Below are 15863 nucleotides of genomic sequence, written 5' to 3' on the forward strand. Positions count from 1 at the left end.
CATATAAACAGTCATGTGCCAGCATGTAATGGGTCAGAAAAAAGGTGAGAACACAGAATCCCAGAATGGGTTGGGTTAAAAGGAACCTTGAAGATCATCCAGTTCCAACCCCTTGTATGGGCAGGTGTGATGGTGTTCACAGGGGTCTTAGGATGAGGGAAGAGATGAGGATCTGACTCCATGTTTCAGAAGGCTGATTTATTATTTTATGATATATATTACATTAAACTGTACTAAAAGAATAGAAGAAAAGATTTCATCAGAAGGCTAGCTAAGAATAGAATAGGAAGGAATGATAACAAAGGCTTGTGGCTCGGCTCTCTGTCCGAGCCAGCTCACTTTGACTGGCCATTAATCAGAAACAACCCCATGAGACCAATCCCAGATGCACCTGTTGTATTCCACAACAGCAGATAATCATTGTTTACATTTTGTTCCTGAGGCCTCTCAGCTTCTCAGAAGAAAAAATCCTAAGGAAAGGATTTTTGCTGAAAGATGTCTTCGACAGGCAGGGACACCAACACTGCACCAGGTTGCACCAAATGCCATCCAAGAATGGATGGGATTAGGCTGAGTCAAACCTTCCTCCAGCCCTCACATGCCCTCTGAGCAGCCTGTCTGTCCCTGCCCACCTCCAGTTCCCCACCTGAAGGGCAGGACCTGTGACTCTCCTTGCAAGGAACCTGTGTGAGTCATGACAGTGCTGTCACCACAGCAATGTCACTTTTGGGGACAAACCCAGTCAGCACCCAGTGCAGTGGAGACCCCTGCTTCTCTAGAGGTTTATCCATGTCTCCAGGATATGCATTGAGTCATCTCCGTTGCTGCTGCTGTGAGATGATTTATTAGTCAAAGAGCTAATTACAGGCTTTAGCCACTCCACGCTGGGCAGTGCTTGTCACAACACATTCTGCTGCATTAAGCAGGGCTGAGGACTGCAGGCAGTTCACACATTTTACATCTGTTGCAAACAAGCAACTTCCCAACCGATGCTCTTTTATTTGTTCCTTTGTCTCCCTCCCTCCCATCTCTCCCTGATTTCCATTACTGGTTAATGACCTGTGAGCATTCAGGTTTCAGGTTAGAAATGGACAGACTGGGAAGTTCAGGAGGGATGCACATTTTCTTTAGAGTGTTATTTTTTTAAATGGTGGAAGCTAAGGGGGAATTGCATGGTGGTGGGCAGAGATTATATCTGTCCAAAGAGTCTTAACAGGCAAGACAGACCTTTAATGACCCTTTAGAGTCAGGAATTCTCTGGCACACGTAGGCATTCCAATGAATTATCTCATTTAAGGATTATTTAAGCATAGTTGGGCTGGGCAGGAAAGTAACTCCAGCCAGCCTCAGCATTCCACTTTGCAGAACCCAATAAAAGAGTGGTTTTGACAGGCAATGGTGATTATTCCCACACTACCTGCATGCTCCAAGAACTTGCCAGTGCCTGGGACTGGAGAATTTGCTTATAGGATGCCTGAATGCTGTGACTGCACCATTTTGACTTTAATGTCTGTTTTCCTAAACCAGAGCTGCAGAGGGTGGCAGGGCTGAGCCTCAGGCTGGTGCCAAGGCACTCCATGACCTCACTGCTGGTGCTGTCTGCAGGGTGCTTGTCCTGTGCTTTTGGTGGCCCAGGTGGATTTAATTCTTCTCCAGGGACAGAGGCTCATTTGGGAATAAAACCAACTCTTTTCTATCCTTTCTGCCTCTTCTCTCCCTCTGCCCTCCCCTTTCCCTCTCCCTCACTTTCCTCCTTTTTCCCTCTTTTTGCTTCCCTTGTCTTTTCTTTCCTCCCCTTTCCTTCTCTTGTCTTTCCTTTCCACCCCTTTTCTTCCCCTTCCTTTTGAAAGAGCTTTGACTCTCTGATTTGAGGTCTTCTTTTCTTCTTTCCTTTTTTTTTCCCCTGAGAAATGTTATTTCATTGTTGCTTGGAATTTGCCAGACACTGAGAGAAAGAGATGTGGAAGGGAGAGGCAGACAAAAGAAAGCAGCATTCAGAGAGATACAAAAAGGCAGCAGAGAAGCCCTGGCTGGTGGAGCAGGTGGCAGAGGACACAGACAATAGGGAAGGAGTGCTGGAGATCTGTCTCCATCATGATTATTTCCTTCCCTGCCAGAATTAGCATTCAGGCAGGAGCCACTGCAGCACAATGAGCCTCTGCTCCGGGGGTCACCTGGCTTTGGAGAGAGCTGTCTGAGCCTGTTTGCAAATCCAACCAACCCCCTCTGACAGAGCTGTTTTACTCAGCACAGTTGCTGGAGGAGGCACTGAAGGTAGCACCTGCATTGCAGGCTTGGAGGAGGTCCAGGGGAGGGTGGGAGGATGTGCTGTGATGTCCCTGAAGGGATGCTGTCCTGCCAGCAGATCCCTCTGTTGGTGCTGCATGCTAGACTAAGCAATCACTCCTGCCTTGTTTTCCAAGATCTGCCCCCTCCCATCTCACACAAGGCACCCAGGAGCTCAAATTTGTCTCTTACAGAAAAACTTCTTCAAAACTCAGGATTTTTCCTATTTTCACACGGGATAGAATCAGGGAAAGAGCCTTAACTTCTGCTCTGCATTTCCTGATCCCTCAGGATTTACACCAGGGGTCAGAGCCTGCTTAAGCACCTTTTTCTAAGTGGCTCCAAGTTCAGTGAAAGATGCTCTGAGGACTCCCAGGTGTGAGCAGCCTGTGATGGTGTGTCCCTGAAGGGATGCTGTCCTGCCAGCAGATCCCTCTGTTGGTGCGGCATGCTAGTCTAAGCAGTCAGCCCTGCCTTGTTTCCCAAGATCTGCCCCCTCCCATCTCACATGAGGCACCCAGGAGCTCAAATGTCCCTCTTGCAGAAAAAGAATTCAGGATTTTTTCTACTTTCACACAGGATAGAATCAGGGAAAGAGCCTTAACTTCTGCTCTGCATTTCCTGATCCCTCAAGATTTACACCAGGGGTCAGAGCCAGCTTAAACACCTTTTCCAAGTGGCTCCAAGTTCAGTGAAAGATGCTCTGAGGACACCCAGGTGTGAGCAGCCTGTCTGTCACTAATGCCACGTCCAGCACTGATGATCCCTGGGTGCTCAGCCCTGTCAGGAGGCAGATCTGCCTCTCCCCCTGTCTTTCCGAGAGATATTTCATTTGATAACAGCAATAAGTCTCTGCAGGCAGCACCATTCGGGACAATTATTGTTCTTGTCAAGTGGTTTGAGACTCTCAGCTCTGGGCTTTGTCCTCTGTCACACCACCCAAGGCACACAATTATCACTCAGAGGGACCCTTCCTGCCATCCCTTATTGTGCTGGTGATAGCTCTGCCAACAGCGTGGACGTGGAGGGATGGGAGGGGATGAAAAGCAGGGGAGCTAAGGAGACGCAGAAATAAGGAAGTAAAAATGTCAGCAGGAAGGGCTGAAATTGCTGGATGTATCAGGGCAGAGTGCAATCTTCCCAGTGGGAAGCAATGGGAGCCCCAGCACTTGCAATCAGCCCAAAATGATCGAGGAAGAGGGAATGGGGAGGGCTGACCCACCTGAGCATGCCATGATCAGGGCCATTACCTGCTCCAGGGGCTGATCCCTCATCCTTGCTTGGTTCCTGGCCTTGGCACACCCTGGTTCCCACCAGCTAAATCCCTGCTGATGGTTTTGTCCTGAATCTTTCACAGCTCTGCCTGCTGTGAGACCCGAGGTGGTGCAGCTCAGTGTGCTGTGTGGCTCAGGGACAGGAGAGAAGTCAGCTCTATTTGTCACATCATTGCACTCCAGCAAGAGATCTCGGTGGCATTTGACTCCGTGGTGTGGCTCTCAGTGAAGGGAGTGATAAAAAAAATCCAACAGAAAGCAGAGCTGAGAAAAAAAATGAGCTATTCACAGAAATCATGGGAAAACACAGTTGTGGGTTGTGACAGTGTTCAGAGGGATCTCAGGCTGAGGGAAGAAACAAGGATCTGACTCCATGTTTCAGAAGGCTGATTTATTATTTTATGATATATATTACATTAAAACTATACTAAAAGAGTAGAAGAAAGGATTTCATCAGAAGGCTAGCTAAGAATAGAATCAGAAAGAATGGATAACAAAGGCTTGTGGCTCAGAGAGAGAGCCCAAGCCAGCTGGGCTGTGATTGGCCATTAATTAGAAACAACCACATGAGACCAATCACAGATGCACCTGTTGCATTCCACAGCAGCAGATAATCATTGTTTACATCTTGTTCCTGAGTCCTCTCAGCTTCTCAGGAGGAAAAATCCTAAGGAAAGGAATTTTCATAAAAGATGTCTGTGACAGTGGGTGGCTAGAAGACAAGCACAGGGCTCTGAGTTGTAGAATAAGGGGATGGTTTGGGTTGGAAGGGATCTTAAAGATCATCTAGTTCCAAACCTCCCACTGGGAATGTCACCCTCAGGCATCCATTTCTTTAATTATTATTTATCTATATTTAAATGAAAGAGAAACCCCAATAATCACGTGGACTCTGTTTGTGGGTGATACCCAGATACAAAAATTCAGTCCCAGCTCTGGGAAGCAAAGGATCCAATGAAATAGAATGACAGTGAGCAAGAAGTTTTCTGCCTTTTTATGGCTGGAAAATTGATGGAAGGAAGATTAAATGGTTTCCACAGAATCGTGCAAGGAGTTGATGGCAGAGCCAGGTACAGGAATCAATCCCTGGATTTGAGCTCTAATCACATAAGTGGTGTCAGAGAAAACAGACCAACACTAAAATTCTGCTAAAATTCTGCAGAAGTTTCCCCACTATTGGACATGTTTGAGGTACAAAGGGGAGATATACCATGAAACCACTCTGGATTTATCATCCTGAGTGTGCTCAAGCCAAATTACGAAAGGGGAGAACGCTGCAAGTGGTCAGGCATGGACATGGATTTGCACAAACTGCAGGAGCATCTGATGCTATTGGAGAGTGTAAAAGGCAAAAAAAAAAGGATACTTGTGAGTTCTAAATATTGCTCCTGTGAAGTGCAACAGCTCCTTCTAGTAGATTTTTGCCATTTCCTGAAGAGAGCCAGTCTGTGTTGCAGGCAGCACAGCCTTTCCTTCTCAGAAATTGCCCACAATTTCCTGCTTTGTTGAGATTATTGTGATTAGAATCCAGACTTGTCAGACTTAGGGGTCAGATTTGCATCTTCTGGGATGGTTTTCCTGTGTTGGAGGCAGCTGTGCCAGGAAAGGTGGAGACACAAGCCCTGATGGTATGAGCATTGCTCAGGAGTGTCCGGGAAGCTCCGCTCTCCTGGAGATCGATGCTCCAGCCCTTTATTCTCCCCTGAAACACATTCCCATCTTATTGTCACGGCTGAGCAAGTCCTTTTCAAAGACTCCTGTTGAGCTCAGTGGGCTTTGAAGAGGGGTCACAATGAGTGAGCAGCTCCTGTGGTCTGAGGAGGACGCAGCATTTCCTCGCGGTTCCTTTGCAAATTGCTCTGTTCCATGCCCTGCAGCCCACACAGCATCAGATGGGCTCAGGCAGGGCCAGTGTGAGCATCCTCATCCCAGCTGGCTTCATCCTCACAGCTCTGCCATGGGATTCATCCCCTCACACCCCTTTCCAGCTCTGGATCAAGCCTGATGGGTTAAAAAGTCTCATATGTCTAAAACTCACTTATAAGGACAGGTAAAAGGAAAAGGACTTCTTGGAGTTGCTTGTTTCTTTAAGTGAGCCTGTGGTATTTGTTTTTTGTTAATTTTTTTTAATAAAAAACAAAACAACCTCCCTGTGCTGTTACCAGTGACAGCTGAGATCTACTTTTATGAGCTTTTATTAGGGGAAATCTTTTCTCTGTTAGTGACATGTGGTAAATAACTTTTTTAAAAATTATTATTATACTGCTGTTATTGACTGTGGAATTTCTAGCAGGTGCATATTAAGGAAACGTGCTTGGTTGGGGAATTGACTCTGCTGGTGGATGGGCTCTTGTGTTGTGTCAGTGGCAGCCCATTTTCATGAAGTCCCTGGAAGACTTGCTTACATTCTCTAAGTGCCTTGGCAGACTCCCTTCTGAGGTGCAAAGCACATACAATACTGAACATTTCTGGAAACAGAAAATATGTGCTAACACCCAGACACTTACTGAAACTTGTTTCAAAAATACATATCTATGATTACAGTAGGAAAAAAAAAGCCATAACTTGCTGAAATCAACAATCTCCAGCTTTTAATACAAATACTTGTCTTATTTTTTTAGAGATGAATATAGAATTTTTCAAAACTAGATTGCTTCTTACAAAGGAAAGCGAAGTTCTTGCTAAAGCAAAATGGCGAAGGTGGTGTCAAAATTACAGAGCATTTTCTCATGGTTCCTTTGCAAATTGCCAGTGTGAGCATCCTCATCCCAGCTGGCTTCATCCTCACAGCTCTGCCATGGGATTCATCCCCTTTCCAGGTCTGGATTGAGCCTGCTGGGTTAAAAAGTCCAATATGTGTTTGCCCCTGGTGCTGCAGACTGACAAGATCTAAAATCCCGGCTGAGCTCCTGCTGTGGGATCTTCCATGGGAAGAAAGGCTCCAGAGATTCCCTTGCTTATCCCTGCCTAGGCTCTGCTTCCAGCTAAATCCCGAAACACACACGAGGCTCTGGTGAGGCCCTTTCTAAGACTCTGACTTCAGGATGACCAGTTATTCTGAATATATACCAGTTTCCATTCCCAATCAGTGTTTTCAAAGTGCTGTGCAAAGCAGGTGTTCCTGAGTGGCAGAATTATATTATTATAATTAATTATTCACCACTCTTCAGGCATTCTCCTTCCCATTCCTGTCTCCCCATCCTTGCATCCAGTGGTGTGAGTCCAGACAGCTCTGCATCATCTTGGATCTTGCTGGCAGTGACAGCCAAAATTGTCCTAAAAATGAAAATCCTGAATGAGACTGTCTACTGCAAAGGACCTGGCTCACCTGGGCTGCTCTTTACCTCCATGGAAACCAGAAATACCCATCAATTCCCCACAACTGGATCATAATCACAGCGTTTTGCAGATTAATGGCTAATTGTGTTTAGCCTGTGCAAAGAGGAATTACTGAGCAAGCAGCTCCCACTCTGCTGTAATGGACAGAAATCACCAGTTACCATTTACTCCCCAATTATACAGCAATTAATGGATCCATGAAAACCTACCTGCAATGCTCAGAGCTTTGGCATCTCTGTGGATAACCACAACAGGAGTTTAAGGGATGGGGGACTCTTTAGTGGCGTTTTGGCCCAGCCAAACCAGCTTGCTGAGTTAGATTTAGTAGGAAGAATATTTTTCTTTCAAAGTGAGATTTTGTCCTGATGTAGATCCCAGTGCAGTGGGAGATCCCTGCTCTTAAAATTCTGCAGAAGTTTCCCCACTATTGGAAATGTGTGAGGTACAATGGGGGATATACCATGAAACCAGTCTGGATTTATCATCCTGAGCATGCTCAAGCCAAATCACCAGAGGGCAGGATGCTGCAAGTGCTCAGGCATGGATATGGATTTGCACAAACTGCAGGAGCATCTGATGCTGCTGGAGAGGGTAAATCCTATTGTACACTCTGCTCAGCAATAGTAGCAGACACAAAATGTTTCTCCCCTTCTTTCTTGCTCCCTTCTGTCCTTTCATCAAGCATCTCCTCTCCCACCATGAGGTTTTGGCCTTTTGGTGAGGTGCTGGGTGGAAGCTGCTGATGGAGGTGAGGAGTGGGGTGAGCCCTGGGTGAACTGGCTTGAGATAAATCAAAATCTAGGTGGAAAAAAGCACTCAGCACCACGTGGAGAGGGCCTCCAGAGAGCAGCTTCCATTTCCTTCCTTGGGTCACCTCTGTGTGCCTTGACTGCCCCTGACAAGTGTTTGTTTAATTCTGTCCAACTCTCTCAGAAGTTTTTTTGCAGCTTTTTAAGACATATTTGCTGGAAACTGGATACTCCTTGCTCCAGCTGAAGCTTTTCTGGATCCAAGTAGGGAAAAGTGATTGCCTCCAGGGGTTTACACATGTAACAAGCTCTATCTGCTCCATCCCCAAAGGAGAATTGTTTGGGTTTTGGCAGCAATATGGCATTGTTGATTTACAGTCTGTTCATGATCTCCAGCAGTCCCCAGACCCTCTCCTGCAGCACTGCCCAGCCACTCCAATTTCAGAGCAGTTTGCATCAATTCCTCCTACTGAAAAAAATAGTCCCCATTTGCCAGCACTGAATTTCATTTGGTTGATTTTGGCCTAGTTCTACAATTTGTCAAGTTTGTTTTGAATTCTTAACCCTGATGTTGGAGGTTCTTACAGCCCCTCTAGAACAGTCACGAAATCATCCAAGTCAGTAGTGAAAATACTGAGTAATGCCAGACTCAGGATAATATTCCTTTTTGAAACATCCTCCCAGCTTGAAAGGAATTATCTGATTTTTTTTGTTTAATGTTTTTTTGCATAAACCTTATGGTGGCCTTTCTTAGGTCATATTTCCCTGGTTTGTTTATGGGGATCTGCTGTAGGATAGTAGCAAACACTCTCCTGAAATCAGGATAAATCACATCTGCTGCCTCCCCTTTATCCACAAAGTCATTAAGCCTGTCAAAAAGGAAATTAGATTGGGTTGACACAATTTGTTCTTGACAAATCTGTGCTGGCTGATTTTTATCACCTTATCATCTCGCAGGTGCTTATAAATTGATTGTTTAATAATTTGATGTACTTTCTTTCTTTCTGGGAAGCCAAGTTAGGCTGACAGGTCTATAATTACACAGTGGCTCCATTTTCCCCCTTTTTCAGAGGATTTCCCTGATTTTGAGACTTTACTCAGCTTCCAAGGGTTCTCCAGGACATCCTTGGTGTAAATAACCTCACCTACCCCCTCAGCACCTATGGGATACCCAGCAGAGGCACAGCTGGATGGAAGACCCAGAATGTGTGATTTACACCTTAAAGTTGCTCCCAACTTGGGAAAAATACTTTTCAAAGCTGTGCTCAACACCCAAAAAATGGATTTCAAAGTTAAGGCCCATCACGTGCAAACCCACTTAGATCATGGAATATTTTTCTGACTGATAGGCCAAGAGGGAGTGGCTCTAAGTTGAAGAAAGGTTCAGATCAGATATTAGGAAGGAATTCTTGGCTGTGAGGCTCTGGTTGCCCAGAGCAGCTGTGGCTGCCCTTGGCAGTGTCCAAGGCCAGGTTGGACAGGGCTTGGAGCAACCTGGGACAGAGGAAGGTGTCCCTGCCATGGCAGGGATTGGAACTGGATGATCTTTAATCTCCCCTCCATCCCCATTCTGACATTCTATGAATGTTCATCTAATGGATAAATGGGTTTTTGTGAGGGGCGTGGTTGGAGCTCCACAGCTTTGGGAGCATCCCATGGCATTCTGGCAGGCGCTGCTGATTAGGGAGGTGAGTGACATCTCCATTTCTCTTGTTCTCCATGCTCAGCACCACCTCTTTCCTTTTCTCATCCCCTCCCCACCTCCAGGCACTCTCTAAGTCTGGCTTTGGGGTTTATTTTATTTTTTTTTGGTTTGTTTTGTTTTTCCTCTCCCACTTCTAGTACTCGTACGAAGGGATGGAGATTAACAGCCTGCCAGTGGAGCTGACAGTCGTGTGGAACGGGAATTTCAACATTGACAACCCAGCACAGAACAAAGGTAAAGAGTTATTTCAACTTGTCCTTGGAAGCAGTAACCTTAGCAACGGGCCCTCGCTCCCTACACTTAACAAAGCCGCCACCGTCTCCCCGTGCTGGCTGCCGCACACTTGTTCTCTGCACTCTGCAAATTACCAATTTCTGAGTGCTTTGTGTGCCTCTCCCCAGCCCTCCAGTTCTCTCATTCCACCTGAGAAACGCGGCTCTCCCTCCCACTTGTGTCACTCTCCCTCTCCCTTCACCGTCCCTGCTTCTCCCCGCATCCTCGTGTCTGCTTTTCACGCCCCTCCCTCTCCAGGTTTTTTTTTTCTCCCCCTCTTTATTTCTCCTGCAGTGATGCTCTTCAAGTTAACATGCCAGGAGAACGGGCTCTCTGCTCACAGGCAATTTAGTAATGAGCAGGGGAAGGCAGGAGGGGAGCAGGAAGGCTGCAGCTCTCCAGTGCGAGAATTCTGAGCAAAATGAAATGGTGATAATGATGATAAAAAGGATCTGAAAACCACCTGTGTTTAACCACCATCGATGGCACAGGTTTGGTGTGCCCCTCTCAGAGGAGGCTGCACATCCAGCCACAACCCTGGGTGTTTCTGGAGATGGATGGTTTGTCCACATTTTCTTCTTCCTTCTTGTCTTTCCACCCTGGAACCTTCCCCCCAGGCAACCCCTCCCCTTGGCTGCCCTGCATTTGCAGCTCACACCTGCAGATTCTCTTCTTCTCACATCATCACCTCTCAGAAATGTCTCCCTCCCTCTCTCTACCTTGTCGTGGACACTTCCCACACCTTCTCCCACTCAATCTGTCCCCAGCAGGTTCTGCCATGGTGCTGTCACACAGTTCCACACTGTCTTGGTTTGGAAAGACAGGTGTCTGCTAGGGAAGGCAGGAGCATCCCCTGAAATGGAAAATGTAAATCCCCTTCCTCAAAATTGTTATAATTTTGAAATTAAGGGGGGCTCTCAGGCAAAGATATGGGAGCAGGAATAACATTTCTTTATTAGGGAAGAAAATAAAAATGAAATAAACAATGCAGTAAAATAAAAAAACACTGACAGAATCAGAACACAACCTGACACCCTGTGGGTCAGGATGTTGGTAGAGTCCAATTGGAATTGTGGCTGCAGCCCTCCTGGAGTGCCAGGTGGGTGTGGTTCTGTTGGAGCAGGGATCCTGTAGAAAAGGGTGGAGTTTTCCTCTGAAGATCCAGTGGAAGAGGCAGCTGCTGTTCCTCTGGGAAATCCAGTGGAAAGGCTGTGCTGGTGTCCCACAGCTCAGATTGAATCCAGGTGGGAATGCTTGGCTCCTGCCCTGGGCGGAGCATCTCCCCATGGGATGCTGGGATTGGATCAGCCCTGCAGGGACACTCAGTGGCCATGGACAGCAGAGATCTTCTGGAGGGAGGGTTGGCTGTGGGAGAGATAAAGGAAAAACTGCCCCATGGACAGAGAGAACTGCCCCAGCTCTGACAGATGGCAAATAGAATATACATTACTTGGCAATCTAGGACACACACCCACCCTCATGCCGAGGGGTGGTGGGTGAGGTTCCCACCAACAGCACGTTCAACTTGGACAGCAACACAGAAGGCAACTCTTCTCCCCATGGCACAACCCCATCTGCCCTTCTCCCCCTCTGAACGGCAGAGAACTGGCACCCAAACCCCAAAACTGTGGCTTTTGAGGGTTAAATCCACTCAGCAACACAACAGGCTGGAGATTCCTGCCTAGCCCTGGCACTCAGGCACAGCCTGTGCTCAAAGTGCCACCCTGCCTCTGCTCTGAAGTTGTCTCCTTCTCTCCAAGCTATGTTTCAGCTGATTTCCATGGGCCCAAAGAGTGCCAAGGACTGGGAGAACCTTTAACAGTGTAGGTGGAGGTCAGAATTGGGACACTAGCCCCAGTCCTGCTTAGTTTTGTGCTACCATAAAATGAGCACCCCTGACACAAAGTGATCCACCCCAAAATTTAAATCCTTTTCTTGGGCTGCATCTAGGTGATGTGGAGCAAAATAAATCTCATAATCATGATGATCATTTTTAGAACTCTTTGTGCCAGGAACATAAAACAGAGCCAGGGATGAACTCAAGAATGATCTCTAGCACTTTCTTGGGTTATTCAAAGCTAAAATGTTGCAAATAATGACTAGGAAAAAAATCTGGGAAGCAGCACTGGCTGGTGGCTCTCCCAGATGAGTAATTTGGATATCATCATGATTTTGGTCAGGAGGAGAGTTTAGGCATGTGCCCATAGAGATACCACATGGAAGCAGTGCCACACACAGGCGACCAAGATGCCACTGCTTTCACATCCAGCATCACCATGGGCTGGGCTGGGAGGTTCAAACACCAAACTGACCCAAACCTGCTAAATTATCTACAGAAATACCCACTGGTAGCAGCTCAAGTAGAACAACTCAGCAAATTTGAGGAAATCCCACAGAAAGCTAAGGAAAGAGGTGTATTCCATGAGTTCTGGAAAACACTGTGTTTGTGAGATGTTTTTCAGGCTTTTTGGGGTACTTTTAGGTACTGTTCTTGCACCCAGCCTGGAGAAGTAAAGAGTTTATGAGTTTTTCTTGCATTGGCCAATACTTGCTGACATTAAGGGGGAAGGTATGGAGAGACAGAGCCTTTCAGCATAAATATTTCCAAAGCCTTTGAGCTCTGGGATTGTGTATAAAGATAAAAACCACTTTAGTCACCCACAGACACAGCAAAACAGAAGCACAAAGGGAAAATTTCCCAACATGCCCACAAATGAAGGAAAGAAAAAAGTCTGAGAGCCTTGGTTCTGTCACCTTCATCTTCCAGGAGGAGAATCCTGCTATCAGTCTCCTGTGCAAGCCAGGCCTCCGTTTCTACATCTGTAAAATAAGGATAAATAATATGATCTCATTTTGTAGGAGGACTTCAATATTTTTAGGTTTTATTAGAAAAACCTCAGAGTGCTTCTAATCACTTAAGAGCTCAAAATGGAGCTAAGTATTAATCACTGCTGTCTGTATGAGAGTGGAATCAACTCTGCTTCAAAGTGGGAAGCAGACTGAATTTCTGGAGCAGAAGAAAAGGTAAAGGCTGGTTGTGAATCCCTGGAATCAGCCTAATAATGAACCACTGTGTATTCACTGTTGCCTTTTGGGATTTCTGTCAAGTGGGAAACATGAGTGGCATCACCTGAACACAAAATCCTGGGGAGTTTCACACCCAAGTTTAAGCTGTGGGTTGGCCAGTGTCACTATAGGACACAAAAAACCACAAACACACACCACTGTCCTCAAGGTGAAGAAAAAGGGAAGTTTATTTTCTGACTCTAACATTTATAGTTTTCCAAGAGTGACAGTGGATTGGAGGGTGACAGTGCCATCTCTCCAATGACACTGGTCAAACTAAGAATCTATCAACTTTCTCCTCCTCCATAAAGGAATGCAAAACAATGAGTTATTTACAGAAAGTGTGTGAGAAAGTTTGCTACAAGAATGTCAACATCAGAAGGCTTAGAAAATCTTAAAGGCTTAGAAAATCTTAAAAAAACAGAGTGACAGGCCAGGTCTAGAAAATTCCTTTAGGATGAAGTGCTGAGTCTGAGGCTGGTTGTTGGTGACACTTTATGACATTTAGTCCGTGAGAAAGGAAGGGACCGAGGCCAAATCACTGCCCAGGCATCATTTCCTCCAACCTCTTGCTTGTAGACCCTCACCTTACCTTCTGCTCCCAAATCTTTTCCTCCCCATACCTCTTCCTCTTTCATACCTGTTCCTCTTCATACCTCTCCCTCTCCCATACCTCTCCCTCTCCCATACCTCTTCCTCTCCCATACATCTTCCTCTTCATACTTCTCCCTCTCCCATACCTCTTCCTCTCCCATATCTCTTCCTTTTCATACCTCTTCCTCTCCCATACCTCTTCCTCTCCCATATCTCTTCCTCTTCATACCTCTTCCTCTCCCATACCTCTTCCTCTCCCATACATCTTCCTCTTCATACCTCTCCCTCTCCCATACCTCTCCCTCTCCCATATCCCTTCCTCTCCCATACATCTTCCTCTTCATACCTCTTCCTCTCCCATACCTCTTCCTCTCCCATACCTCATCCCTCCTGCTCTCAGTTTCCAAAAACACCATTGATGAAGAATGAACTTTATTTCAAGGAGGATGTCCATGTTTTTCGCCCCATTACTACCTCCCTGGAGAGTTTCCATCCTGCCTCTGGCACGAGCAGCCCAGAACACTTTCCCCTCTTTCTCCCACTGCCATCCCACCCTCCCCTGAGCTGCCTGCCTCTCTCAGGCCCCGTGTGTGTTTGCTGTCCCTGCAGTTCACCTGTACAAGTGCGGGGCCATGCGGGACAGCTGTGGACTCTGCCTGAAAGCCGACCCCGACTTCGAGTGCGGCTGGTGCCAGGGGCAGAACCAGTGCACGCTGAAGCAGCACTGCCCAGCCCAGGACAGCCAGTGGCTGGAGCTCTCCAGCACCAAGGGCAAGTGCACCAACCCCAAGATCACGGATGTAAGTCGTGGATCTGCCAGAAGCTGGGAGATTCCCTTTCTTTGGTTTGTTTTCCTGATTTGGGCTTGGGTTGGGGATGGGGAGGTCAGGAGTGAGTTCTGATGGGTCAGGAAAAGCCTCAGGCACTCTGGGAGTGTGAGGCCATGGTGGCTTCAAAGGCAGGAAGAAAATTTTTACAAAATTTTTACAAAAATTCTTTTTACAACCCAGGGGTGACCTTGGGTGTTGGAACTCTGGCTGATGAGAGTTTTCCACTTTCTGTGCTGGCAGGCACTGACCCCCAAGAGAACATTGCATTGATCTTAGGCCCTGGAGAAGCTTCCAGAATGGAATGATGGAACTGGGATTGTGGGTGTGCAGTTTGGATAGAAGTGTGTAATATCACATGGTGGGAAACTCAGAGTTTAAGGGTTTAGAATACAGTAATATCTATAAAGCAAGATGGAGGTTTTGGGGCAGTGGCTGGTCCTTCTTCTTCACCTTCTTCTCCATGGGTTTGGGTGGTTTTGTGTAATTGGATAAAAAAGTCCATATTGCAGGGCATGGGTGGTTGGTTATTGGGTTAAAAGTGAAAATAATTTAGGTGTTGTGTCTTAATTGGATAGCTTATCCTTAAAAGGCCTTGTAGACAGAGAGATGGGGCTCCATTTTTAGTTTGTTAGAGTTCTCTGTTGACTAGGCCAAAGGAAATGTTCAAAAAGGAAATGAGAGAATAGGAAGACCATAAAGACAAGGAGCAGAAGAAGGGAGACAAGGCAGGGGAGGCAAGTCAGGCCTGAAATCTAAAGGGATTTTTTTCTGCTGTCTTAGGATGCCTTTGCCATAATGCCAGAAAAGTTTTCGGAGTCAGAGGACTGGCAGCAGGACAGACCTAAGCTTAGAAAATGAGGGCTCCATGCCTTCCAGCTGCCTCCTGCACCTCTCAGTCACCAGGCCTTATTCAACAATGTGGCCAGGGCCTGATTTACAAATGGCAAAATCAGGAGGGAAATGAAACAGGGAAAAAATGGGGAAATGCAAAAGAGGAAAATCCAGCCTCCACAGTGGTGCTTTAATAGGAATAGTTAGGTGGGTTATTTTCCTAGAAAGCAAGAAAAGCTTTTTAAAGTTGCATTTGATTCAGATTCAAAAAGTGTGGGTGTTATGGAAGAGCCCTAAACCAATATCTTGAACATTTGGGGAGAGCAAAGGCTGGGTTGAATCTGTTTTTCCTAGATGTTACTGAAAATAACCCTTTTTCCTGTGTTTTGAGCCATCTCCCTGTCATTCACCAGCTTTCAAAGCTCTCTCTCAGTTGAACTGTTGGAGTTCAGTTTATTCTGATGTTTATGGCTCATTCTGGTGTTTCCAAGGTGAAGGTCTCTACTTTACTTGGATTTATCTCAGAGTAGCAATTCTGACCCCACCTGAAGCACCTGAAGCTGTGAAATCAAACCCAGACATCCAGAAAGAACAGAAAAAATCAACTGAAAATTCAACTTTGAGTTCTTGAAAATCACTTGGAGCTGGGGGAAATATTTTAAAAATATTTTCAGATTCTCAGACCCTGTGAAACAATGATAGAATTTGGTATGGGGCAGCTGATGGATGATCAGCTAAAGCAGAAATCCAAAACACAAGGACATGGGTGTGCAGAAGATTCACCCACATTTCCCTGCCATGCTTTAACCCTATTCCTTCATCTCCAGCCTCATTTTGCAGAGCAAACCCCTCATTCTCCACCCTACAGCTCCAGAGTGCTTCAAATTCTGCTGGCACTTCCTCCAACAGCTCTCTG

At 46.3% G+C, this 15863-nt stretch overlaps 1 protein-coding gene across 6 annotated transcripts in view; it reads left to right on the forward strand.

The window, feature by feature from the left end:
* PLXNA4 (plexin A4) overlaps positions 1-15863 on the forward strand; it is a 503567-nt gene that overhangs the window by 407360 nt on the left and 80344 nt on the right. For all 6 annotated transcript variants that reach the window (XM_074538671.1, XM_005493209.4, XM_074538674.1 and 3 more), the window contains exons 11-12: positions 9491-9587; positions 13896-14086. In XM_074538671.1, coding sequence (XP_074394772.1) covers positions 9491-9587; positions 13896-14086 — 288 coding nt within the window. The remainder of the gene's footprint in view (positions 1-9490; positions 9588-13895; positions 14087-15863) is intronic.

This window comes from Zonotrichia albicollis, chromosome 4 (genome assembly GCF_047830755.1).
Source record: "Zonotrichia albicollis isolate bZonAlb1 chromosome 4, bZonAlb1.hap1, whole genome shotgun sequence".
NCBI lineage: Eukaryota > Metazoa > Chordata > Aves > Passeriformes > Passerellidae > Zonotrichia > Zonotrichia albicollis.